General features: G+C 44.4%; 2 protein-coding genes across 12 annotated transcripts in view; one reads left to right on the forward strand and one right to left on the reverse strand.

Annotated features, from left to right (window-relative positions):
• The window catches only part of PFKFB2 (6-phosphofructo-2-kinase/fructose-2,6-biphosphatase 2), a 24889-nt gene extending 11865 nt beyond the window's left edge, over positions 1 to 13024 (reverse strand). For 4 of the 9 annotated variants that reach the window (XM_049634269.1, XM_049634270.1, XM_049634267.1 and 1 more), the window contains exons 1-9: positions 6350 to 11116; positions 5914 to 6039; positions 5305 to 5401; positions 4824 to 4890; positions 4612 to 4686; positions 4197 to 4253; positions 3167 to 3291; positions 1010 to 1217; positions 458 to 604 (exon numbers count right to left, since the gene is read on the reverse strand). In XM_049634269.1, coding sequence (XP_049490226.1) covers positions 458 to 604; positions 1010 to 1217; positions 3167 to 3291; positions 4197 to 4253; positions 4612 to 4686; positions 4824 to 4890; positions 5305 to 5401; positions 5914 to 6039; positions 6350 to 6533 — 1086 coding nt within the window. In that variant the 5' untranslated portion in view covers positions 6534 to 11116. The other 5 variants (XM_049634268.1, XM_049634271.1, XM_049634272.1 and 2 more) reach the window with 5 other exon arrangements.
• A 1256-nt stretch (positions 13025 to 14280) lies between these two features.
• The window catches only part of LOC125925344 (ubiquitin thioesterase OTU1), a 34726-nt gene continuing 22967 nt past the window's right edge, over positions 14281 to 26039 (forward strand). The window contains exons 1-2 of one of the 3 annotated variants that reach the window (XM_049634265.1): positions 14299 to 15007; positions 16067 to 22017. In XM_049634265.1, the coding sequence (XP_049490222.1) occupies positions 14665 to 15007; positions 16067 to 16770 (1047 nt within the window). In that variant the 5' untranslated portion in view covers positions 14299 to 14664 and the 3' untranslated portion in view covers positions 16771 to 22017. Of the gene's footprint in view, positions 15008 to 16066; positions 22018 to 26039 lie in introns of those variants that run through there. The other 2 variants (XM_049634259.1, XM_049634260.1) reach the window with 2 other exon arrangements.

Genomic DNA, 26039 nt, shown 5'->3' on the forward strand with positions numbered 1-26039 from the left:
AGGGGAGGGGAGGGGAGGGGAGGGGAAGGGGAGGGAAGGGAAGGGAAGGGAAGAAGGAGAGGCCTACTTCTGGGCTCAAGGACAGAAAAAGCCAAGAACAATTTGGAAAGGACTTTTCCAAAAGAGCTGACCAAATGATCTAACCAGAAATTAAAGTGTTGTTAGCCATTTCTTTTTCCCAGGAGAAAAACAGGCAAAGGAACAAAATGGAGCTTCCCTCTCCCCAGGTACCAGAGCGGCTAGGTCGCAAACTGGTTTGGGCCCATCACTGGCACAGGGGCTCAAGCATGAGGCAGGCAGTCCTGACTGGGGGTGCAATTGTTCTCACCTCCTCCCCATGTACTACTACCCGGTAGTTCTGGTTTTCTAGACAAAACTGCCCATCTCCTGACTTCTGAGTTCCTGCCTGAATAAGAGACTCTTACTGGCTTTGTAGCCATCAGAATTTCTTACTCACAGCATCAATCTCATTCAGAATCTTCCACTGCTCATATGTTACACCCAGGGACTCAGCAGTCTGGATAGTCCTCTTCAGCTGGCTTGTCCACACTTTGAGGTCTGCTATCTCCTGTTCCCCCAGAAACTTCCTTAGAGCCTGGGCAAACTGGGGTTTGAGATAAAATTTGAAAAGGAGACACACACGCATATACACATGATTGCTAGCCTGGCCTGTAAAAGACAACACGTAGGATCATGGTCAAAATTCAAAACATGCTACACAGTTAGGATAAACCCACGGGGAAATGAACTTCAACTGGAGCATTCTGTACTGTGCTAGGGACACAAGTGGTGCCCAAGAGATATCTGACGGTCCCATGAACAGCAGAAGTGGTTCTAAGTTATCCACATTACAACACAGAATCAGTGGATGAGAAAATGTCTTCAACATTTGCTTGGCTAAGCCCCAATGGGATTTAGGAAGAAGTAATGGGATAAGAGGCGTGACCTCTGCCATGCCCTTCCTCCAACCCTAAGCCTGGGAACTTCAGCCTGCCGCCGAACCACTCACCTGCTTTCCCCGTGCCGAGAGGCCAGAGTCGCCCCCAATCTTCCCCAAGAGGTTGAATTCACTCTCTCCGTGCCGGCAAAGGTAAATGGTGCGAGGCTGCACGTGGATATTCATGAGGTAGTAGACTATTTTGCTCTGGATGTAGTCCTGGACTCTGTTCACTAAAAATCGCTGGCCCACATTTATCACCTTGATGAAAGAAAGATCCCTGGGACAGAGCAGGAGAAAAGAGAATCCCTGCGAATGAAAATCTGAGGATAACAGTAGGAAGGGAAGGATTCCCATAGCCACTTTCGGGTTCAAGACAGCTCTTCCTCCTCTCCTATCAGAGCCAACTCACATTTAAGGAAACAAGCGGTAAGAGACGGGTTACGCCTCAGATCCAGTCTACCACTTCTTCAGGGCCTATACTGTGCCATGCAGTGTAGACAGGTACGATACAAAGAATCCAGACTTTCCTTCAGGGGCTAGACTAGGTGATGTGACAATTTTGCTACCCTGAAGTTTGGTGAGAAGCACATTCCCCATCTGAGGGAGCGAGAACGGCTTCGCTGGCAGGGAGGGCAGGAGGCAGCAGAATCTTAGAAATCTCTCTACATTCCTGCATCGACCGAACCAAGCCTCTCTCAGAGGCACTTCCACAGCTGTTGCCCCATCAGAGAATTTGTCTCACAAATGATCCATGCTCATTCCAAAAAATTTTCCAAAAAAATGTGTAACGATGTAAATAAACATCACCCAAACCCTACCTACCAACACACACACACACACACACTTTTAGAATGTTATTCTATATAGGACCTCTATGAAGAATATACTATTACACCCTATCTAGAACAGTGCTTTTCAACCTTTAAATTAAGGAACACATCCAAATACTAACGTTCTGGGCAATCTACTTGAAGGAACTTTGAGACTCCAAACATTAAGCAGACCATTAACACAACCGAATGATGGGCTATGCACACTTATGTCGCCACTTGCTTGGCTGCAGGGCTGTGTTCTTGAACCCAGCTGTTAACTGCCTCGACTACATACTTTGTCAAAGGCCACATTCTCCCAGGTTTCTGGGTACACATCTTTCTCCAAAACGGACCTGACATTTTACTATAGCTCTCGTACCTCGTGCATATCAAGTTATTCCATACTACACACTACATTGCTAACAGACACTGGCACAGTAATAATGGCTGGCCCCGACCAGACATTTCTGGTGAGCCAGGCGTGGCAAGGACTTTACGTGCTATATATCCACACACAGACACGTGTGTCTGTGTGTGTATACATATACATATACATACAGGTATATATACACATACGCATATTCATACACCTACACACATGTTTTATATATAACATATATTTGGGTTTATTATAAATTTTTGTTTGTATCTATTCGTATTATGTGTATTTATATGTAAAACAACAGTATATATACATTACCCATATTTATTTGTACATGTCTGCATGTCATATTTTATACGAACATATATTTCTACATAATGTTAGGGCGATACATGTAACATATATATATATATATATATATATATATATATATATATATATACATACATACACACATATATATGTAGATGCTTCTTACACATTACACAATATATATACACGCAATAAACTTTAAAATTTTTCAAAAACCGATGACACATCTCTCTGAGGGGTTTCCTACAACACCCTAGATGAGAACCATGGATCCAGAGCAGTGGTCCTCAACCTGGGGTGACTGTGTTCCCCAGGGACATCTGCAGTGTCTGAGAACACTTTAGGTTGAAGCAGATTGGGAGTATTACTGATGTCTAGTGAGGGGAGGCCAGGGATGCTGCTAAACATCCCACCGTGCACGAGACAGCCCCCTACTGCTCTGATAAAAAATTAGCCAGCTCAGAACGTCAACAACGCTGAGACTGAGAAATCCTGTTTTAGAGAAGAGAGAAGAAGAATGGTGGTAAAAGACACCTCACTATTCAAGTGTAAGGCGTGACCCACATCGAAGCCACAATTCCACACCTTGTTTCTCTGGAAGGATGTAAACATTACAGGTCTGGATTGTCAACCAGAAGGTTTGAGGACAGGGGGAGAAAGGCTCTTTTCTCAAATGAGACCCCAGCCTCAGGCCCTTCAAACCATGGCCTTAAACCTTACTTGTCATAGCTGTCTGGGTCAAGGGGCCGATAGGTGACTTTGTAGCACTCGATCCTCTTTAGGAAGTCCTCCATCACATTCTCCCTGTTCCTTTCAGGGTAGTCAGGGCTCGACACCTTTACCTCCTGGAATCACAGGAAGAATAGGGCCTGGTCAGAGGTCTGCCCTTAACAGCCCTCCCATAAACAGCCAGCGCTAAATAAAGAGAAGGAAGTCCACAGAAGGGCCCTTTCACTAGAGTGTTGGCAATCCCCACTCGTTGAGCGCCCCCTCCCTGTCCTGTGACCCTGGCAACCAAGAAAGGAAAGACAACTGGGGAATCATGTGCCTGCCCTTGGCTGAAGGACTGAGGCAGTCATGCAGCTGAAAATGCTCCTGGGCCCCAATCCCTCTATGCGCCCTGCCAGGAAAACAGAATGGGCTTCCATTTCTCTACACAACCACTCAGAATAGGGTGTTTGATCTGATGCAGACCTGACTTGGACCAGATGCTTCTTCTGAGATGGTCCCAAGTTCCCACATTGCTAGGAGGGCACTGCCATGACACCATGTCTACACGGCACAGCACAGCCCATCAAATGAGCACTCGTTTACACTGTGACAGTACAGAGCATGAGGCATCCAGTGCACGGAGCGCTGACCTGAATGGCAGACAGTTAGTGGGCAGGTGAACTTCCTATACGGCGGCCCTGACAGACAGCGAAGGGGCGGATCCACTCTAAGGATACACCGAGGTCTCGGCACCCAGCTAATACCCAGAACGCGGGGCCAAAACTCCTACCGTCTAAGTCTTGGCTTCCATTCAACAACTAGTTCTTACTTTATTCCTCAAAGCCTCAGCTTCGCCTCCCAAGGGAAGGGTGTGGAAGTATAAAATGGTGCTCCGGCAGATTAAAACGATCAGCTTGTATTGTTAAACGTGTCTATTTTCTTTCACTACCCGGTTGACTCTCACCGCTCAGCCACCAACACACACATAACACATGGCAGAGAGGATAGAGAGGTGGCGGTATGCAGGGGAGTCACCCACCAGGATGTTGGCAGCAATGACATCAGGATCATCACAGACAGATTCCACAAAGAATACCTGGCCAGGGAGAGAAGGCAGTGATAAATGAGTCTAAAATGGCCGGGCTGTTAATTAACAGCATGTGCTCACACCTGCCCCACCCCTGTCACCACATCCTCCAGGATTTTCTTTCATGAGAGCAGCCTCCACGGCCTCTTCGTTTAAAAATAGCTCTTACCACATCCCCCGGGGCCTCAGACATACAGGCTACGGGGCTGAGAAAGGACCTGAAAGAAAACACTCAAGGACTGGGGGTATTCCCCAAGAAAAGAAAAGGGAGAGCCAACCCGGTCCTCAGACACCAGAGTCAAAGAGATTCACGTGTCCCTCCTGGCTCCCTACCTCCACTCATCCCAGCATGAAGCCAGGTTCCTACCTTGAAGGAATTCTCCTTGGCAAAGTTCAGAATCATGTCCCGCCTCTCCCTAGTGGTATTGGTGGCATCGAACACCTGAGAAGAGAGGCCCCAAAGTAGATGAGTGGGAAGAGAGACTGGGAATCCCACCGAGGCAGACCCAACGTGAGGCCGTGCAGCCACGCTGCTGGAAGGGTGGAGACCAGGATGGGGAAGGGGCAGGGAAGGCTCACCGCTATCTGCCCGCTCTCCTCCGTAAGATATGCCTTCACATCTTGCAGTGCCACCAGAGCGCACTGTCTGCCGTGAGAACAGAGGACATCAGCGAGAGCAGCACCAGACCAAGGTCAGAGACGTGAAAGACTCGGTTGCTATAGGAGTCACATCCCCTCCCGCCCGGCTTTCCCAATGGTCAAACATTTTCCCTAACTAGACTTTTCAACTTCTCCCCTGAAGTTTTTACACCCCCCCACACCTTTCTCCCTCCTCTGCCCCATGCGTACCAAGCGTCCCTCTGCAGGTTTACCCCACAAACACACATGCATCTCCCTGAGCCTGTTCTACCTCCCAAACCCGATATGACCCGTCCACCAAACAACTTCCAGTTAAAAGCCCCACAGGATGTTTACTGAAATGAAAACCGAGCCCTGTCACATCTAGTCTTGTGATGGCAGAGAAAGAGCTGGCTGGGAGGTCAGGCCTAAGAGGACTCACTTGCGGATCTTCATGGCCTCCTCGTTGTCATGCCGGAAGAAGTCATATGACTTATAGGACTTGACTGCTTCACGCCGATATACCCCAAGATTAAACACTGCAGATGACACCAACAGCCTTCAGCAGTGAAACAACACAATGGTCCCACCAAAGGGGACTTCTTGGTCTACTGTCAGAATGGCCAAGGAAATGAAAAAAGCACCATGGTATGTTGGGAACAACACCAGATTGAGAGTCAAGTTAGATTCAAGTTCAGACTTACTAGACCTTGAACAAGTCTTAAACTGCCTGAGTCTCAATTTCCTCAGTCACTTTGGCTATTTCACAGGGGTACTGCTAGGATGAGGCAGGATGATATATATGGAAGGGCTCTGAAAATGCAAAGCCCTATATTACCAAAGGCATTCCCTTAAAACTAGGCCCATCCACCCAGGCCAAAAGGAAACAAGTCTGTAAACAGGGAATAAATCCAGTAAATCAGGAAGCAATCACTATTTCTGCCAGGAGCACCCTGTAACCTTGATGCCAAGGAGAATAAATCGCCCAGAGGCCCGGGAGGCCCAAGAACTAATCATTTCCCTTCCCAAGGGATACATGACCTGCACCTACCTTTGGTGGGCACTCCAATCCAGTTGAGGTAGCGTGTGAGTTTCTTGGACACGTAGGTTTTGCCCCGGGCTGGCAGGCCAATCATAACAATGAGCGTTGGGGAGTTGGTCATGTAAGAGGCCCATGCTAGAGGGGGGGAAAGAGCAGAACTGAATGGCTAGGGGCTGAGTAAGGTTCACGCACTGGGCTAGGTACTTCATAGCCATAACCTGATTTAATCTTTATAAGCCTCAGTAAACCCAAGGGAAAACTGGGAAGGCAAACTGAGGAGATAGCAGTCCAACCTCCTAAAAGAGAATTAAAAGGTCATGTAGATTTCCAAGAAGTACCCAAACCAAGATATGTCTTCCCCACATATGCAACGTCTCCACAGAGGTACCTAAGGTGGGAAGAGAGGGCAAAGTGGCAAGGATTAGGAAGATAAGAACCATGGCACCTTCCTTCACGTAACCATGTCGGGTAACCCAAGGTTGATCCGGCTGTGGAGACACGCCTTGTGTCTGGAGAGTCTCCAGTGCAGAGCTGGGCTGGCTCCTAGAACAGACCCAACAGAGCTGGAGCTTCCTGAGCAGCTTGCTCGCGGGGCCTGGCTGCGCCTGCACCCCGGCCACCCGGCCCATCCTGCCACAGAGGAGCGGCAGGAGATGGGCCTCCACTGCTGCCAGCCACTCTCCTGGGCCAGGACCCAAACTGAGGTCATGTAGGACTTGGGCTCTACAGGCTCTTGTGAGGGGAGGCCCTGCCCAGGGCTGGGAAAGGGAAAGAACTGCCTCCCCTCTGCACTTCCCAGCACTGTTTTCCAGAAGGTGCCCTGCAGGTCGCTGCTGCTTCTCTGTTCTGAGACAAGGTGACCCTATAAGGCTAAGAAACAATTCAGTGAAACTGGGCTACTTGCACAGGAAAGTCATTTTCAACAGATCTCAGGGGAGAAGTGGGCAGAAGGGCCTGGGTAGAGGAAGACCACAGAAGGAAGAGCGTTTCCTTAGGGTGTTTGGCAAGAAGTACCCAGAAATCAAAGAGTGGCCCAAGGGGTCAGGGAGGAGTAGATGCCCAGATGAGGGGTTAGGGGACTTGGCCTTTAGTCCTTTACCCGTGTGCACAGGGAAAATGCCTGGGCCTGAGCAGGGGCTCCTCCAAGGTAGGTAATGAGCAACACAAATGATTTTCATCTCTGTACAAATAGGGAGCACAAAGCCAGGCAAAAACACCACCCTGCAGACTTAGCTGATGTGAATCCCCGATCTCTGATCCCCTAACAGGTCTGCCCGGAAGCTGCTGCCTCGGGTTTCAGTAGTAAAATTCTCCCGAGTCTTCACTTTCTCCAGCTCAGCGCGATGCTCTTCTCAATCCCCCGTGATTTGCCTCATTACCTGCACTTCTGGGCCTGCTTTGTCCACAACTTCCAGCCCATTAGGCGCTTCCCCCTAAGGTCCTCTCACCCTCCCTAAAGCTGAACATGAACTGATACTTGGGAGCTGCTCTGAAGCTAAACAGGGGGCCAGCTGCTGAATGTTTACCTAACCAGTCAGAGAATGCTAAGAGCAAAAGAAAACAGGGGTCTCTAAAGACTCCCCTAGGCACCACACCTCCCACCACTGGGCTTCTCATTTTCCAGGACTTCTTAGTTTCTGAAAGGAAGCCACACTTCCTATCTCAGATTGCCACATTGACAAAATTAGGAACCTTCTGTCCGGCTGGTTACAAAACAAAACCACTACCACCTTAATTTGAAGAGTAGATAGTTCAAGCTGATTAATTTCAGGGACAGTGAAACATACCCCTGGACATATAATGGAAAGCTGTTTCAATGCTGAAAATTCTCGCCTACCTTCTTTACATAAGGTTTAATTTGCTTTCTTAATCTCTTTTTAAATTGTTTTTTAATGTTTACTTATTTATTTTGAAAGAGAGAGAGAGAGCAGGGGAAGGGCAGAGAGAGAGGGAGACAGAATCCCAAGCAGGCTCCGCACCATCAGCATGGAGCCCAATGCGGGACTCAAACCCGTGAACTGTGAGATCATGATCTGAGCCAAAATCAAGAGTTAGATGCTTAGCCGACTGAGTCACCCACGTGCCCCTCCCTTTCTCAATCTTAAATTTATTCTCCCTCATGAACATAATTAGAGGAATGGAGGGGTTGATAACCTCCCTCCTATAAACAGAAACACTCAGACCCAGGCAAGTGAACAGCTCGGCCCACAGTTCTACAGAAGGTCAAGTCAGGGCTCTGACCGGACTCCTGGTTTCATGACAGCCCCATCAGTTCCAGCCACCAGCTCTTGTCAGCACCTGGTCACGGCAATCATGTGATAAGTATGACTACACTCTCTAATCTAATCCTAAGAGGTGGTCTAGAAGGTCAGTGGAGAGAGCATTGGTGGTTCGAAGGTAGAAGGTCAGTGGTTCCCAGCCTTTTCATGAACAAGGTCTTCCACGGTATGTTCTAAATATACCCAATATTTTTGGAATATACAGCCTATTAAAATGTATTTCATTAGTAGTATCTTTTTTCATGTATGAAAAGTCATAAAACTGCCAATTACCTCCTGCTATGTGACTGATAGGCATGAAATAGCCAAGTTCTGCAGCTATAGTTGATAATGCCCAATTTCCACTCATGTGCTTTGAAGTATTAAAAATAGCTAACAACGTAGAAGTTTTTAGGAGAATAAACCAGTAATGCTGACAAACATTTCAGATGTGTCTATCTTTCCTCCTATGATTTCTGTGCAAACAGGCAAAGGCGTACACGCGAGCATGCTCCCTGCAGCATTGTCTATGATGATGGAAAACTGGAAACAGCACAAATGGGCATCAGGGGGAGGCTGGCATATGCAGATAATGCAGTTAAGTATTACTACACAGAAAGAGGTAAATTTGCATTTATGAACACACGCAAAAAAACGCTCCATGATACATGGAGGTACACATGGGAATTGGTCTGTTCCAGACCCACTCAAAATATCAAAGAATGAAAGAAACAAAGAAAAGCATGTACGCCCACACTCACCCCTACCCCCAACAGGCCTAATTCCTGAGGTGCCTTTAAGATGCCCTGAAGCCAGTCATCTGAGCACCTTAAAGGCACCTCGGCCAGCAACCTCCCTGTCACCCCGATCTCTGGAGCCGCTGAAGTTCCAGTAATGCTCCTTTGGAGGCTGTGGCTCCCTAAAGTCATTCTCCGGTCCTCCAGCTCAGGCACTTCCCGGAGTGAAGCCAGCCAACACAGGTGTAAATGGCAGCAAGGGGATAACGGCTGACCTATTAATAAAGCAACTGCTGGGTGTGAGCACTAAGCAGCCAGGGGAGCCCTGCTCCAAGACACAGGCAAGCAACAGAAAAGAAGGAAATCAGCTAACACGTATTTTCATGTGTGTTTCTCCTTTGTGGCTGCAGCTGTCTCCCGGTCCAACCCACGAGGGGAGAAGTAAAAGGGGGTAAATGAAAGATGGCGGTGTCAGGACAGCCCAGACGCTTCCAGTGGGGGAGAAGAAGGTGGAGCTTGGAAAGGAGAAATCAGAGCCCAGAGCAGGAATCAGAGACTAGAGGATAGGAAAGAGACCTGGGAATACTGCCTCCTTAACTATCGAGAGCCCTCAAGGCAGAAAAACTGGAGAAGAGCGGGAAAGGCAGGTAGCAGGTTTCTGTGGAGAATAAAGCGGAGCTAGAAGGCTGATGCTGGGCACTGTGCAGCCCGCGTCCCCACCAGCTCAAGTGTCCTAGGAACATGTGTGCACCTCTCTTTAAGATGTGCATCCCATACCCCCAAAGCCGGGTTACAGTACAGCAAGAGGAGAAAGCATTCTTTACTGAGAATCTAATCCTTCACAGGGCTCTTTCAAATAGCTCCCAGCACAGCATTTTCAATTTATATGCAATGAAAATAGAGTCACCAGTGAAAACTAACACACTTCAGCTACAGAAACACTCTTGTAAGTACTTTCTTATATTGACTCATTTAAGGCTCACATCGTTCTAGGGGGAGATATTATTTGTATTCCCATTTTATAAATAAGCAAACTAAGGCCCGGAGAGGATAAGCAACATGTTCAAGGGCACACAGCTAAGAAGTAGTAAAACGGGATTCAAACCCAAGCAGTCCGACTCGAAGGGATGCACTCAAACATCATGCTATACTAGTTATCTCCTATTTGCCCTCAGTACCCGGCTTCCTGCTCTGGCAGAGAACGGAGACCCTAATCATAGAGGTGTGCCAACCCCAGTGTCACATCCAAACAGGCTGCCTCTGTTGCAGCGCAAACCCCAGCAAGCTTCGTCAGCGCTAGATGAAAAGAGATCATCGTCCTTAATCATGAGACTGACAAGGACATGACATCAAGGCCGAGACCTGAGGGAAAGCTTTGACCATGAGAGATGGATTCCAGGTCTCGTGCTGGTTGGCTGTCGTTCCCACCTGCTGACACGCATAACCACTGAAGTGAGAACTGACTGACAGGGTTCCAAAGGAAAGGGGCATCTGGAAGCAGGGGCAAGGGTTAGCATTCCTTGAGGACCTTTTGGACCATACAGTCTACAATGATGGTCAGGAATGCAGGTGCATGGGGAGAAGAAATGATGCTTCATTTCTCTACAAACCCACCTGATGTCTCTGTCTAAACAACCGGCAGGGAAACACTCCGGTGATATCTGTCCCCAGAGGAGTGAACTTGCGGGAAAAGTAGTTTGCAACGTGCAAAGGCTAACCCTGTGGGAAGCAGGGTGCCCACGTCAGAGTGAGAAGTCAGATGCCAGGGTTGACTCCCCTAAGGCCAGTCAAAATGAACGACTGCTGGCTCTCACCTTCCATGTCCACAGTGAGCAGCATCCTCACAAAACTTGGCCCCCCAAATAAAGGGAAACTGTTAACAGTATCAGCCCTAAGTAATCCCCGCACCTGCCATTCTGCCTTGCACACCGTGTAACTTTCAACATCAGTCAAGTGTGCAGATCCCCCCACCCCCACCCCACGAGGCAGTTAAAGAAAGCAGTAAGAAAATGTAGAGAAATACCAGCAGTCTAGCTCCAGTGACAGACATTTCACTGGGTCTCCTTGTTTCGGACAAGAAATTCCCCTTGTAGATTTGGTTTTAAATTCCCGTGTCAAAGAATTATCGCTTACTCCCACCAAGCATTAAAGTCAAGGATTACAATTCTATTCCCAAGATAAAATCCTGGGAGGGAGCAGCCCCTCCTCCTTCCCCGAACTCACAACATTTCTTCTCTGACATTCGGAGACTGGAGGTTTTGGTTTCACAGCTGTTGTTGTTCTGTTCTGAGGAAGATGCAAAATTCCCAGACATGGCAGCTCTTCAGGAGATGTCTGGAAGGGACAAAAGGAATGGAAGGAAGGAAGGAAGGAGACATCCCTCAAAACACTCAGGGAAGAGGACAGGTGCAGTATCAGTGAAAGAACACGGGGCCAAGAGTCAACCCCAGAACTTGTTGCTCTCAGTTAACAAGTTGGGAGGACCTTTGGAGAAGGTCCTCCCTAGCCCTGTTTCCTCATCTGTAAACTCAGTTGCACTAGAACCTTCCATGTTAAATGCTACTTAGGGGTTTACATTCACATAAATTCAATCCTTCTAATAATCCCTCAGTAAGGCATATTTTGCTACCATTGTTACTTTCCCCCATTTTACAGGTTGAAAAACTGAGTTTAATCAGTCAGTGGCTCATCCAAGTTCCTTCCTGACCTCAGATTCTAGTTTAAGAATCTGGGGAGTAGGGGTGCCTCAGTGGCTCAGTTGGTTAAGCGACTGACTTGGGCTCAGGTCAGGATCACACAGTTGATGAGTTCAAGCCCTGCCTCCGGCTCTGTGCTGACAGCTCAGAGCCTAGAGCCTGGAGCCTGCTTCGGATTCTGTGTCTCCCCCTCCCTCTGCCCCTCCCCCAATTGTGCTCTGTCTCTCTCTGCCTCTCAAAAATAAAATAAATGTAAAAAAAAAAAAAAAAGATGCTGATGGTGGGACGCCTGGGTGGTTCAGTTGGTCGGGGGTCCGACTTCGGCTGGGGTCATGATCTCACAGTCTGTGAGTTCGAGCCCCGCGTCGGTCTCTGTGCTGACAGCTCAGAGCCTGGAGCCTGTTTCAGATTCTGGGTCTCCCTCTCTCTCTTTGCCCGTCACCCCCCCCCCCTTCAAAAATAAATAAACATGGGGGAAAAAAGAATCTGGGGGGAGTAGTGGCAGAAGTTGGGGGTGAGGTGGGTTGCAAATAGATGCAGTTCATTATCATAAAGTCACTGCAGCCCAACGGCAAGATTGGACTGAAAAAAACGGGAGGAACGGGGAAATCTCAAACATGTTCCCTTAAGGAAAACTGTAACTGGACCCAGGGACAACCCTAGTACGTCACCATTTCTCCTCTGGTGTTCCCATTCGCAAGCCCTTGCTCCACACCCTCTTCCCATCCCTCCCTCGGAACGCAGTCTATATAAGGAACACGGGGGCGCAAAGAGGTGATAAATGACTTCCCCAAGGTCACCTGCTGATTAAGACTCGAACTGGGGTGGAATAGCCTCGTGCTCACGCCCCACACCCAGACAAGGGGCTCGTGAGGACCGAAAGTCCTGTTGCTTCCAGAACCTTGTCACTGCCCTTCCACCAACCACACAAATGCTCCAACCCCAACACCAGCCGCGGCTCCCGGTCCCCGAAAGTCCGCACTCTCAGCAGTGCCAGCACTTCCCCGAAACGGTAAGGCATCACCGTCCCGCACCTCATTCGGCTGCACGTAGCCCCCCTCCTCCCTCCCGCCCAGGCCCTCCCGGGCACAGTACAGCTGTCGCTCACCCTGTGATCCCTCCTAAGCTCCCTCCCGGCAATGGCCCCGGCACTTTCCCCGTTACGCTGCGGACGGGAGCCGGGAGACTGTGGCCCGGGTCCCGTCACCTCCGTAGCCGGCAAATCACGTGCCCAGGTCTGGCCCCTCCACCCAGGCGTCGGTCCTCACCTGGAGAGGATCGACCAATCCGGCGCCCGCAGGCTCCAGGGGGGCGGGTTCAAATCCGAATCGCTGACTCCGGCTCTGGAAGGTGGATGAAAACTGTAAAGCCAAAAAGATCGCTAGCTCCCAAGTTTCCTCGCCCTGCGGAGGTTGGTTGCATCGTTGCTAGGCAACTAATAGGGCTGGGGGCGGGGCTAATAAAAAAAGCATAAGTTTTTTTCATACTCTCGCGAGAGGAAACGAAGGGGACGTCTTCAGAGGATGTGCCTTTTTGGTGATGGGGAAATGTTGCGGAGATTAACGCTTTCCTCCCTGAATCCCAGAGGGACCTCGCTTAGATCCGTAAACTGGAACGTAAACTCTAGAAGGTGCTTTGCTAAAGTAAGCTACCACCGTCCTTGAGGTGATTACACCGTAGGGGGTTTGTATATCCTTCCCATAGGCCAGACACTGTAACCTAAGAAAGTCAACTACTCTTCTACTGTCATTGCTGAACCAGGAGCTTCCCTGGACCTTCCACATACTCCAGTGGTCTCCCTTCTGCCTCCTATGCTATACCACCTGGTCTGGTCGTCTTGAAGACCCAAAGAGGAAAATTGCTCCAGCAAAAATATTGGGTTACAAAAGTGAAGAGGCAAAGCTTCCATATAACTTATTCGGAGGTATTTAGAGTAGAGGTGAGTTTGTACATTTCAAGAGAACTTTTCACAGTTGCTCCCAGGCCTTTCTGATGCTTGATTCTGTTGATAAACTCACTCTACGCAGGCTAGGGCGTGCTCCTCCAGGATGGAAAAAGAACAAGGAATAGAGATTTCTTGGAAAGGAGATAAATTCAGAGATGTCTTTATTCCTGGGGATAAAATTCATCCTTCAAAATAGCTCAACTAGCGCCTCCTTTTTGAGGCTTTTTACAACAACCAGTATAACTGCCTTATCTGTACCAATACAACTCTGTATGCATTCAGCAAGTGTTTGTTGAACGCTTGTTTGGTGAGGCACAGTCCTTGGTTCTAGGGATACAGGATTGCCAAAGGTCACATAATCTAGCATTACCACGTGGCTGTGAAATTCGGTGGGTATGTGCCCTTTACACCCCACCCTCTCTCCTGATTACAGTGAGTACTTGCTATGCTGAAGGCAGGAATGGAGTCGTCTTCATATCACTATACCCAGAGCCTGAACTGGAATCCGAATGATAAACATTAGTCCTCTTCCTTAAACTGCTACCACCCACGTGTAGCAATTGCCCTAGGCCCAGATGATGACCTCATACTGCGCTTTCTGATGTGGCAAATGGACATTTTCAAGTTACAGCGTCGAGGTGGCCAGGCCAGTTGTCTGGCTCCCTTAACCTCAATGAGTCAATGTTTGCTGCAGCCACGAGCCTAGTCACGAGTGTCTGATTGTTTTTTGACAGGTATTTTGACTCACTGACCATTCTTGGTATTCATTTGCGTTCTGAACTATGACTCTATTTCTCCCGGTGTAGTTTGGAAGCCCCAATTTACTAATTTCCGACCTCACTAACTGCAAGGTTACATTCCAATGTACCCGATTCAGGAACTCCTTCCTCCGCCCTCTTTCCTTGAGCATATATGCTGCCAACGCAGAAGGCACCTCACTCGTTCGACAGGTAGCAAAGCCACTTGTACTGGAGGAACAGGGATAAATCTTCATCCTTTGGCTCCTGCAGGGTTGGCGGCAGAGAATTAGTTGTCACTTTAAGAGAGTTCGCGCGTCTTAAAGTGCTAAAGCTTACGCTACACCAAAGTATCGCGAGAACTGTAGCCACCTGCGATTTCTCGCGATGTTTGGCCCTGCAAAGGGTGGCCATTTTGGAGTCCACCCGGCGGCTGGTTGCCCCGGCGGCGTTTGCCAACCCGCTGCCGGGACCAAAACTGGCCCCACGGGTGTCTGGCCTGCGGGCAGCCGGACCGACACGATGTGGCGGCTCCGCTGCAAGGCCAAGGACGGCACCCATGTTTTGCAGGGGTTGTCCAGCCGGACCCGAGTGCGGGAACTCCAGGGCCAGATTGCCGCCATCACCGGCATCGCCCCCGGCTGTCAGCGAATCCTCGTAGGATACCCGCCCGAATGCCTGGATCTCAGCAACGAGGATACCATTCTTGGGGATTTGCCCATCCAGTCAGGTAGGGAATCGAGGTTGGGGCCAGGGAGAGTCCTGGGAGGACGGAGAGGGGCGTGGGGGGAAACAGAGAACTGATCCAGGCAAGGTAGCTGTGGGTCTGTTGGGGGTTTGGAGGACAGGGCTAAGGATAAATTAAGGAACGGAGAACTCTGACGGAGGCCGGGGCAAGTATCTAGCAACTCTTCGACAACGTACCTGGTTGAAAGAGGGAGGGAGGGCCCAACCCGTGTGAGAAGCCCAAAGCCTCGGGGTCCCCCCTTCCTCAATGTGCTTTCTGGTCTGCCTCGAAAACGTCTCATTCATTTTGTTTTTTCTGAGTCCACAAACATCCAAAAAATAATAATAATAATAATAATAAGGCCTATATTCTCTATCCTGATGGCTTTTTCTTCTCTATCTCTAAAAAAAAAAAAAGAGCAGGTCTGAAGGATGCAGAATACTTTTTTTCGCTTTCCTGGTTGGTTTTTGCAGTCACCTTCACGTAGAGTTCGTTGTACTCATTTTAGAGTATGCTTTTACACATCCACCGAAGGCCCTTTCAAATTCTAAACAACGGCAGTTATTTCTGTCCGCTGTTAAAACTTGAACAGCAATATTGATCATTAAAAGCTTTCAGCTGTTGTGTCAAGGATCCTGTAAACACTAAACTGGGTAGATAAAATGTTAAGCTCCAGAGGACAAGAACCCCCCTAGTGGCCTAGTCTTGGGTAAACACCTTTTGGAAGATGAGTGCTTTTAAAATGCAGAGAGGGAGCATAAGGAAATTTTGTTGTTGAAGTGTATCTTTTCATGTAAGTATAAAGGCGTATAACCAGGGCTCCTTAGTTGGAATGCCCCCTCAAATGTTTTTCCCTTTGGTCTGTTTTCGACTTTATGAAGACTGAGGAACAAGAGGTCTTACCGATTACTTGTTTGCAAAGCTGTATTCTCCCCAGTAACCCAGTTTATCTTTTTTTTTTTTTTTTTAACTCTTCCTGTTCGTAATTTGCAAACTTGGCTATGAACAACGGATTTCATCTATAATGTCTCTGCAGTTCTGGCTTTGTTTTATTTTTAACAGGCGACATGCTGATCGTTGAAGAAGACCAAACCAGGCCCAAAACTTCACCTGCATTTACAAAACATGGTGCTCCTAGTTATGTCAGGGAAACTTTGCCCGTGCTTAGCAGAACTGTGGTCCCGGCAGACAACTCCTGCCTCTTTACCAGTGTATACTATGTTGTAGAAGGAGGAGTCTTGAATCCAGCTTGCGCCCCTGAGATGAGACGCCTCATAGCGCAAATTGTAGCAAGCGATCCAGACTTCTATAGTGAGGCAATACTGGGAAAAACAAATCAAGAGTACTGTGACTGGATCAAAAGGGATGACACTTGGGGAGGAGCTATTGAGATATCAATTTTGTCTAAATTTTACCAGTGCGAAATCTGTGTGGTGGATACACAGACAGTAAGAATTGATCGTTTTGGAGAAGATGCAGGATATACCAAAAGGGTCCTGCTTATTTACGACGGCATCCACTATGACCCGCTTCAGCGTGTCTTCCCTGACCCAGACACCCCGCCTCTGACCATTTTCTCCTCTAACGATGATATTGTTCTTGTACAAGCACTGGAATTAGCAGACGAAGCTAGAAGAAAGAGACAGTTCACTGACGTAAACCGCTTCACCCTGAGATGCATGGTGTGTCAGAAGGGATTAGTCGGACAAGCAGAAGCAAGGGACCATGCCAAGGAGACAGGCCATACCAACTTTGGAGAAGTGTGATCTATGCATGATGAGGACTGCCGCCTACTACCTCACAGATCCAGAAGGCTCTGGGTTTTCCAATAAGCTATTCGTAACCCTAAAGAACAAAGGAACACAATGTTTGAACCATCTTTTTAAACTTAAAACCACTAAGACCCTGAAATCCCTTGTCAAGATTAAAAATGAGTGTGCAAGTTTACAGATGTGTGTCTCCAGTGGTGATACATGCCCTTTTTCTGCTGGGGTGACAGACCAGGTGGTCCTTGCCACTTACTGACACTCACCGGAAGATTGAGTCCTAGTATTATAAGCTAGCACCCAGCAGCTTTAACTTGTAGAAGAAGACAACTGCGTATGTTGGGTAATGCGGAAGGCCTCACGTGAGGCCACTGGACATCGACCACAGTGTCTCCATAATTGAGTCCTTTTAAAAACTCTGGAGTAATAATTTTCTAAATTGTGCATCGATTCCTCAAATGAAGATACACAGAGTTGTCAAAACTGATTTTATATTGCAATTTGGTAGACTTTATAAATGTGTACTTAACCAGTTATAAGTACATTACAAGCAATTTTTACAGGGATGAGTCTGTTCCTTGAGAATGTTACCTAAGGAACTGATAGTACCCAATTTAGGATTTCTAGTGTATAAAAGGAGAATGTATGAGGGAACAGGTGCCTGAGCAGCTTACTAAAGCTTTAAAAGACCGTTGGCCTCGTGTTTTAATGCAACTCATTTATTGATGTTTGTCACATTGGATAAGAATTTTTAATTAAGCAGGGTATTTATTTGTAATTGAAGTTGCTTGTATTTTGAGTGCTTGATTTTTTTTTTTTTAATGATTTATCTGGAGGGATTCACTCTCCTCAGCTTTTTCTCCAACTCCTAAACAATCTTCATCTAAAGGGATAATGCTATGCTTTGATTTGATTTTTGTGAGATCTTTTCTTACCTACACAGTACTTATTTTCTTGTGAGCCTTATCTGACCACTAATGCTCTTTTGAATAATTTCACATTTCTGCAAATTAGCACTTTGCTTATCTACTATCTTTTACTTTGACTTTTGAAGAGTTTTAAAGTAGCGGGGATAGTAATGTTGAATGAATTTGTTTCACTTCCAAAACATGACCGTTTTTAAATCCTTGCCTTATTCAGCTTTTCTCGGAATTCTGCTTCCTGATACTGGATGTGTACTCTTTTGCTTGGTGGGCTGACCTGCGAGGCACACCCTCTAAAATTAGCTTCACCATGAGATCTTCCAGATAAAAGTTTCCTACCTCTTTTCTTAATTCTTCTGAAGATCAGGGATGCTAAATTATAATTTGTTATGTATTATCTCACAAAATGTGAAGAGGTTTAATGTTGTGACGTTTTGTTATCTTGGTCTCATTTTTGATGAAGTATCTCACTTAGAATACCAATGGAATATTTTAAAGCACTTCTGTGTCTTTCAGCTTATCTTCTTGGCAAATGTTTTAAAATTGAGATTTACTTTTAGCACTTCACTTGGTGGAGGTGGCCATATAAAATTAGGAACATGGGAACAGTTCAGTGGACAAGTTCCTTTAAGGAAGAATTCACAAAGTATGCTTGAAATCATTAGGTGACCTTTCTTTTTTGTGAATAACTACTTTAGGCATTGTAAATTATGGTCAGTATAACTTAAATTAAGTGTTGAATTTTCTATTTTACTGAGCCTTAAAATAGCCCTTGTGAGCTTGAGATACTTAATGTTTGGCAATCATACTACGTACAAATGAATATGTTTGAAGATCTCTTTGCACCTGGCTGTCATCTTGGTCTAAAGATTTTTGTATCTCTCATTTCCCCAGAAAGTAAGTTTAAAACTAGAAGTTACGAGTATACCCACTGGGTAGCATCCATCAAATTGAGCTTTACACATCACCATTCATAAAGCTTGCCTTCTTAGGTGCTTCAGAAGCCCAATTTGACATTTGCTTACTGGGATTTTAGACAAGTTTATTCATGCAATAAATAGTTATTGAGTAATTTATAATATCCCAGGCATGTATTGATATGTGTCCCAGCATAAAATTCTGTCACTTTAAGATGGAGTGTATCTTATCTATGTTGGATTAACTTAACAAATAGAAAGAGATAGAACCTGATGGTTCATAAAATTAAACCCCTTCATTTTTAAGTGTTTTTGTTTGCATATTTAAGCTCATGCTTTTATACAAAGCAAGTGTCAAGTATTTATTCCGGGGATCTTACTCTATTTTACCTGTTACATAGGTTGTCCATTCACCACTGGACACTGATCACTCTGTCAAATTGCTCTCAATAATGAGTTATAAATTAACCAGTTGCTGAAATTCAGTACTAGGACTTGAATGTTCTGATCATGGAAAATCCAAGATGATGCATTATTTGCGGACAGTTTGTTTTAGTTATGGAGGAGTAAAAACCCAAACTTGTGCTCATTCTAAACTCAAGCTTGTAAACCTCACAGAATTTAAAGTTGTTTTTTTGGTTTTTTGTTGTTTGTTTGTTTGTTTTAACTGCACTTATTGAACTCTTAAAATCAGTTTTGGGTGTTGTTTTTTTTTTTTACTGTTTTATTTATTTTTGAGAGAGGGAGACAGGATCTGAAGCGGGCTCCACGCTGACATTCGTGTGTCCGATGTGGGGCTTGAACTCTTGAACCGCGAGATCGTGACCTGAGCCAAAGTTGGACGCTCAACCAACTGAGCCACCCAGGTGCCCCTTGAAATTAGTTTATAAATGTGTATAAATTCTAATCTTCAGAATTTTGAAAACCTATGGGTTTTAGTACTTGCAACAGGATCAAAAGAAACTTTCTCTTCAATTTGCACGTGAGCAGAATGAAACCCTTCTTCCTATTTATTCAGTTTTTGACTGCCATTCAAGAATATCTTTTTAATTAAAATGAGGATAGTTTACCTTCGTGGCTGAATGAATGAGGACTGTGCTTTCCTGTCCCCCACCCCTTTCTCTTATTCTTCTTTGGATTTAGAGATTCGGTGTGGGAGCATGAAGATGCACTTCTGGGTAGAGTGATTTCAGAAATTAAAATGAATACCCCTAGGGATTTGGGGATGGGGTAGCCATAGAAAGACATCAGGGTGGCACATCTTGTGTTAATCATTCCTAGTTGATTTCTTATTTCCCAGGAATGAAAAATGGGCACAGTCGAGTGGTACCCTTGAAAGTTTGGCTGCTGGTCAGCGTGACCCTTTTGACAAAACTAATTTAATCATGCCAGTTGATTACTCCACGCTCAAGTCCCAGCAAAGTCATAATCAGGAATGCGTTAATGTATTGTCTCTCTATAAATGCCCCTAAGTGCCCACGCCTAATTTACTTATCCAGCATATTCTTTCTATCCTACCTAGGCATTAATTAAAACATGTATGTTGCAAGTTGCCCTAACTAAAACGTAGTTTTTTGTCTTTTTTTTCTTTTTAATTAGAATGGGGAGTATGTAAAATGAGAGTAATTTTTGTTCTTTATGGATCAGGTGGCCTTCCTAAACTTTCATATGTTCAGATTTATGTTCTTTCATGTGTTGAGACACACTTGTTATTATTTGCAGCACTTTAAAAGATAGGAAGTAAAAGTTTACATGTTAGCCCTCTCCAGGGTTCTTGTTAAAGACATTAAAATATAATTCTTGAGCTGCTAACGGTCAGCTCTTAATCAGCATTGCCATCAGTGTATGCTGTATCCATCCAGTGGTGCAGCATTCTGGTGTTTTGATAACAGTGCAACTTGATGTCCGTCACTTGGGAGCATGCTGTGTGGCCTAGCATTCAGAAAGTTACCTGTTTCTATAATGTGATTGTTCTTAATCATTCATTGTACGGTGCAGTATTCAAATTTATCCTTGTAGCACAAAGAGGACTATACCAACTTAGAAAAGATTAGAATCTTAAAACTCTTCATTTGTTGCTAAGCAAACTTATTTTACGGAGGTGATTTTTTAGCCTTAAATGTATCCTTTTTAAGTCTAAAGTGAAACACTTCATTTGAATAAGCTGGTTCATTAACCAATGATGTTTCCCGATTAAGAGTTACAATATTTCAACACATGTAATTCCTCTTAGAAAGATTATAAAAGTTGTCTGATTGTGGGAATGGGTTTTATTTTTTTTTTTCTTTTCCAAAAATTAACTGGCATTTTGTTTACAGTGCTTTGAATATTTGACTTTGAAGAAACTACATTGATATTGAATTGTGGGGTGCTGATTTAGGTAGGTCTTGGTCCATATGAATTTAAAAGAGATTGCTATTTTAGATTAAAAAGAAAGGGGGATAAAGTACCACTTATCACAGAAGAGATCCCCAAGTGAATCCTTTCCTTAGTAGTGAATTACGCTTTTTGAAAAAATTTTCAAGCAATGCCTTTGTGTCATCCCAACCCTCCTCACCCATTTCTTGGCATAGAATGTAGCAGGGCCATAACTGAGAAGTTTGTCATTAATGTGTAAAACCATGAATATGAGCATTTTGCTATGATGCCTTTTTATACTTGTTTTTTAAAAATATCCTACATGTAGTAGTTTAGGGATGTGAAGATATGATTTGGTTAAGTAGTAGGTAACAGGTTAACCTAAGAAAGGTTTAGAATTTCTACTAAGATTACATGAGACTGACTTTATACATGGTATAGGATCTGTAGTTCGTTGTCGCCCATAAGTTACTGAAAAGGACCAGGGCACCTAATTCTTGGCAGTTTTCCAGTTCACCTTGGTGCCATTCATGACTCAAGCTGTTTACAAGCTGTTTAGCAAAGAGTAATTTTTTTCCCCATTACAGAAGTATTGAATTCAGCTTAAAATGCGGAATCAACATGTATAGCTTGTCAAAAGGGATAGAGAATGATAATAGTCCTGTATTTCCTGTATTAATGGAGTAGAGGTGGAGATTCCTGAAGCAAGAAGGAAACCACAAGATTGTCAAATTTAGAGCTTAGAACATGACTTGAAAAAAGTAGCAGGAAAGGGCAAACAGAAGAGTTTGTTTCTTGGCATATTTTTATTCATTAAGATGGACAGTGTTTTCTTAATGTTCTTTTGTCTGTTTGCCAGCATTTTTTTTTTTTTTTAAGTTAATGCACTGCTGCTACCTGGGAGATGTATGATTTCATTTTGTACAACTCTTACGTGATTTTGCCATTGTCATTAAGATGAATTGATTTTATTTATGAGGTCCATGATTTTAAGTATCTAAATGCTGTATGAAGTGACTTGTTTTGAAGGAATAAATGAACTGAAAATATTGTTGTCTGAGCATATTTTGGGGTGAATACAGCGGGCCGGTGGACAGCCATGACACCCAAGTTGCATGTTTATTGCCAAAAGCTGATAATAGTCCACTGCTTTGAGGAGGGTGCCAACATCTGCTGAATCTCACTCTGTAGGTGGAATCTTAATGACTTTGACCGGAGAAACTAAAATGTTTCTTCTTAACACCAGAGGGCATTTGAAATTTTCCTTCCTTGATTTCCCAAATTTTCTGGTATGCAATCAGCTCCTGAAAGTTGTTAATTCAGTGTCTGTTGCTGAGCAATTGTGGGAAGGCTAAATGTTCCCTTTCCACTTGTCATAGACTGAGATCTACACTGCAGCATCCCTGTGGGAGAATTTATTTAATTGTTGACAATGTCAACATTTAAGCCTATTTCAAACAACACTGGAGTTATTAGAATTGAACTGAGCTCTAAGGACCAGAGTTTAGACTTGAACCACTTCGTTCTTCTCATTGAAGCTTAAAAACTATGGAAATGGAACCATAATATAATCTAATCAATTTGTGGGAGATCAGGATACATCCAAAGAATAAGTCAGGACAAACCTCATTAAAAGGTTTGTAAGGAGTCTCATAAACTGTGATGGCAGCTTGTGGAATAATTAACTGCACCCATAAAGCAATACTGCTTAAAGTGTGTTTCTCTTATTATCTGGTAACTTGTTAGAAATGCAAATTGTCAAAAAGATCAGAAATAAATGAGGCCAACAATCTGTTCTGATTCTGATGCATGATACGGTTTGAGAACCAGAAGTATAACCACGGTTAATTAACTTCCAGAAGACCTCTGATGGCTAATGTCAGTCCTTTGTCCTTGGTTTCATGCAATCCCTTTTCATCCACTACTTAAAGACAGTTACTAAATTTACAGGTAATAGAAATCCAGAAGGGACTGATAGTACAACGAATGACCATTCAAAACTCTTCAACAGGCTGAAAAAACCCTAAGATTGGATATTCATAAATGTGAAGCCCTGCCCATAAGTTCTAAATCTGTTATGTGAGTCCATCATGGGTAAAAACTGGTTTTGTAGTTGATCTGATGAAGAAATAGCAATAATATTTTAACTCTAATCTATCCCAGCAGGGCAATGTGATTGGGCCGCAGAAACAGTTGCATTTTAATAGTTAAAAGATCTAGAAAAAAAGGAAACACTAGTGTTCGTGTAAAATGCTTTAGTCACATTGCACTGGGGGTTTGGGTGAGGGTTTTACATGGAAAACCTAAGGAACGACTGAAGTTTGACAAAAGGAACTGGAGATCCTTACCTGGACAAGAGATCGCAGGGCGATGTGACAGCTTCAAATTCAGGGAAGTATTATGTGAAAGATGTAGATTTATTCCTGAGGCTCTAGACGAAAGAACTCAGACCAATAAGGAGTGAATATTGCAAAGCAAAATTTACCATAAAAACCTAACACAAATAGAAAGGGATGCTTTACCATGAAAGCTCAAGTACTGTGATCTAGCCTCCTGCCTTGTGAGAAATAGAGCTACAAGTCATTAGGTCCCTGACATCTTGGAAATTTTGTTTCAAGTGCTAGTTCCATGAAAGGGATACTTACAAAAAGAGCTTCTTCCCGGGAGGAAAATCGATTTTTTGTTGTTGTTTCCTCATTACCCCTCCCATTAGTGTTTAGAAAGGAGTATGGCTTGTACTCTTATTTAGTAATAACAGCAGAGCCTGCAAAGCAGGACTGACATATTTGGCAGTGGTATATGCCATGCTTCTTACATCTCTAAGCGTAAAACGAGAGGTTCAAGAATAGAAAAGCAAGCACCTCAAATATTTTTTCTATTTAAAAAATTTGTTCGAACTTGGATTGCCTTTGTCTCTATTGTGTTTGTAGATTTTGAGGATATTTATCTGATGGGATCAAGTGCCAAGGCATCATAACATAGTTCCTTAGGCTCATTAAACTTAGGATTGCCCTATGTGTGAGTTAAAAGAAAATAATACTAAGTCAAGAATTTATGAGGAACAAGTTCTGAATGAATAGCCCTTTCTCTGCTTTAGTGACTGCCTCTCTCAACTGCTTCTCTGCCTTTGTGTCCTAAGATTTCCTTCTGTCCACCAACAGGGGTTTTCTGATCTTACTTGAGGGCATTTATTCAATTGAAGGGCTTCATTAGTGAATCTTAAGATATCAGAGCAGGTGTCACAATGACTTGGCCATGTTCTAAAATCCTGCAATTGAATAACTGCAGTAGGTTGAAAGCTATGAGTTTGAAGTTTGAAGCTTCCTCAGCCGAAAGTCAATGCTGAAGTTAAATACAAAATACGGACAAAATTTTTCCTGATAACCCCTTAATTGGCTCATAGAATCACCACAACAGTAAATCCAACACAGCTAGTGTTGAAAGAGTTTATGCTCACTCCTGTGGTGCAGCTCGGAGTTCCCCACCCACAGCAAGCAAGGGCGGTATACTAAGTACACTAGGTCCCCATTCACTGGTGGATCCTGGACTCCCAATTGCTGATTCTTCGCTTGTGTGAAGCTGTCAGAAGCACCCCTTAGTATCTCAGCCACCCATTCTGGGTTAGAGAGAGGTCTCCAGAGGAAAAGTCCCAAATGTTGGCTGTACTAAACCTGACCTCTTTCCTCATCTTGACCCAGGCCTGGCGATTCTTTCTTCAAAGTCTTCATTGTATGTTTAGCTCCCCACTGCTTCAGCAAGGAGGGGTTGTTTGAATTACCTAGTCTGACGTTACTGGATATAGAAGTCCCCAGCAACATCTTTCACATGATAATCAAGAAACAGCTACTATAAAATTTGTATCTAAAAAAAAAGCAGGGGTTGGGTGGGAATAATCTTGGAAATATAAGGTAAGAAGCAAATGATTTAATAATATATTTTTTCCGTCATCAATGGTGGGAGGATAGTAAAAAATTTGTCCGTGTTTATTTTTAAAATTCCAGATGGAAAATACTTTTTCAAGTAACCATGAATATTTCTAGCACAGTTCATTTCAGCTCTGTTGGATATTCATATTGAATTAAGTAGAAAATGTGTCCCTTATGGAATGAGGATAATTTTTTAGAGTCTATTATGTGGGATATTTCAGAAAATTATTCATCCTAATTGTGGATGGAACATTACACCTATTAGAATTCCAAACTTCTTTCTACTATGACTTTCGCATTGGAATTGATAAATCTTTCTCTTTGGAATTTTACAGTCTTGAATTACTTCTTTTAGAGCTTGAATATTATGGAATAAAACTAATGAAGTTTTTAAGCCAAAACAACGAAGGTACAGACTGAATTATGTTAACCTTCTGCCAAAATGACTCTTCCCATTGGATCCATCCTTTAGCATCCGGCCTTATTTTTCTTACTCTTAATCTATAACAACGAAGACTGAGAAAATGATCTTGGATTTGGCTAGAAGCAGCCAAAGTCATAATTTATCTGCGATTAATTGTTCAGCAGTTTAATTTAACAAGCTTTTATTGAGCTTCTATTTCTTACAAAGTATGCTGTCAAATACCTTAGGATTTAACAAGGATAGTCATTCATTCAGTAAGTATTTTTGAATGCTAAGTTTCAGGAACTGCCCTAGGTGCTGGGTTTATTTGGGTGGGTGTGGGGGGGGTCCACAAACAGCGCTATAAAGAAATAGAAATACAGGTGCTATGAAGGGAATAACAGGGCAGGGAAATTCTAACTCAAAGTGGTGAATCTGGGAAAGTCTTTTGGCCAAAGTGACTATTTGAAACCTGAAGCATGAATAGGGGTTAGTCATTTGCGGAGTAAGAAGAGCATTCCAAGCGGGGGTATAGCATTTGCAAACCCTATATTGCAGGAGGAAAGGAAACCTCTTCCAGGCCAGTCTGGCCATAGCGTGATAAACAGGGAAAAAAAAAAAAAAAGGGACTTGAGATGAAGACTTTAGGAGAAAGCAAGGATCCAGATTTGCATCATCTATGAGCTATATTAAGCACTTACCTGAATACCTACTTACCACATATTATTTGCTTGTTTATTTT

Source organism: Panthera uncia, chromosome F1 (assembly GCF_023721935.1).
Source record: "Panthera uncia isolate 11264 chromosome F1, Puncia_PCG_1.0, whole genome shotgun sequence".
NCBI classification, from domain to species: Eukaryota; Metazoa; Chordata; class Mammalia; order Carnivora; family Felidae; genus Panthera; species Panthera uncia.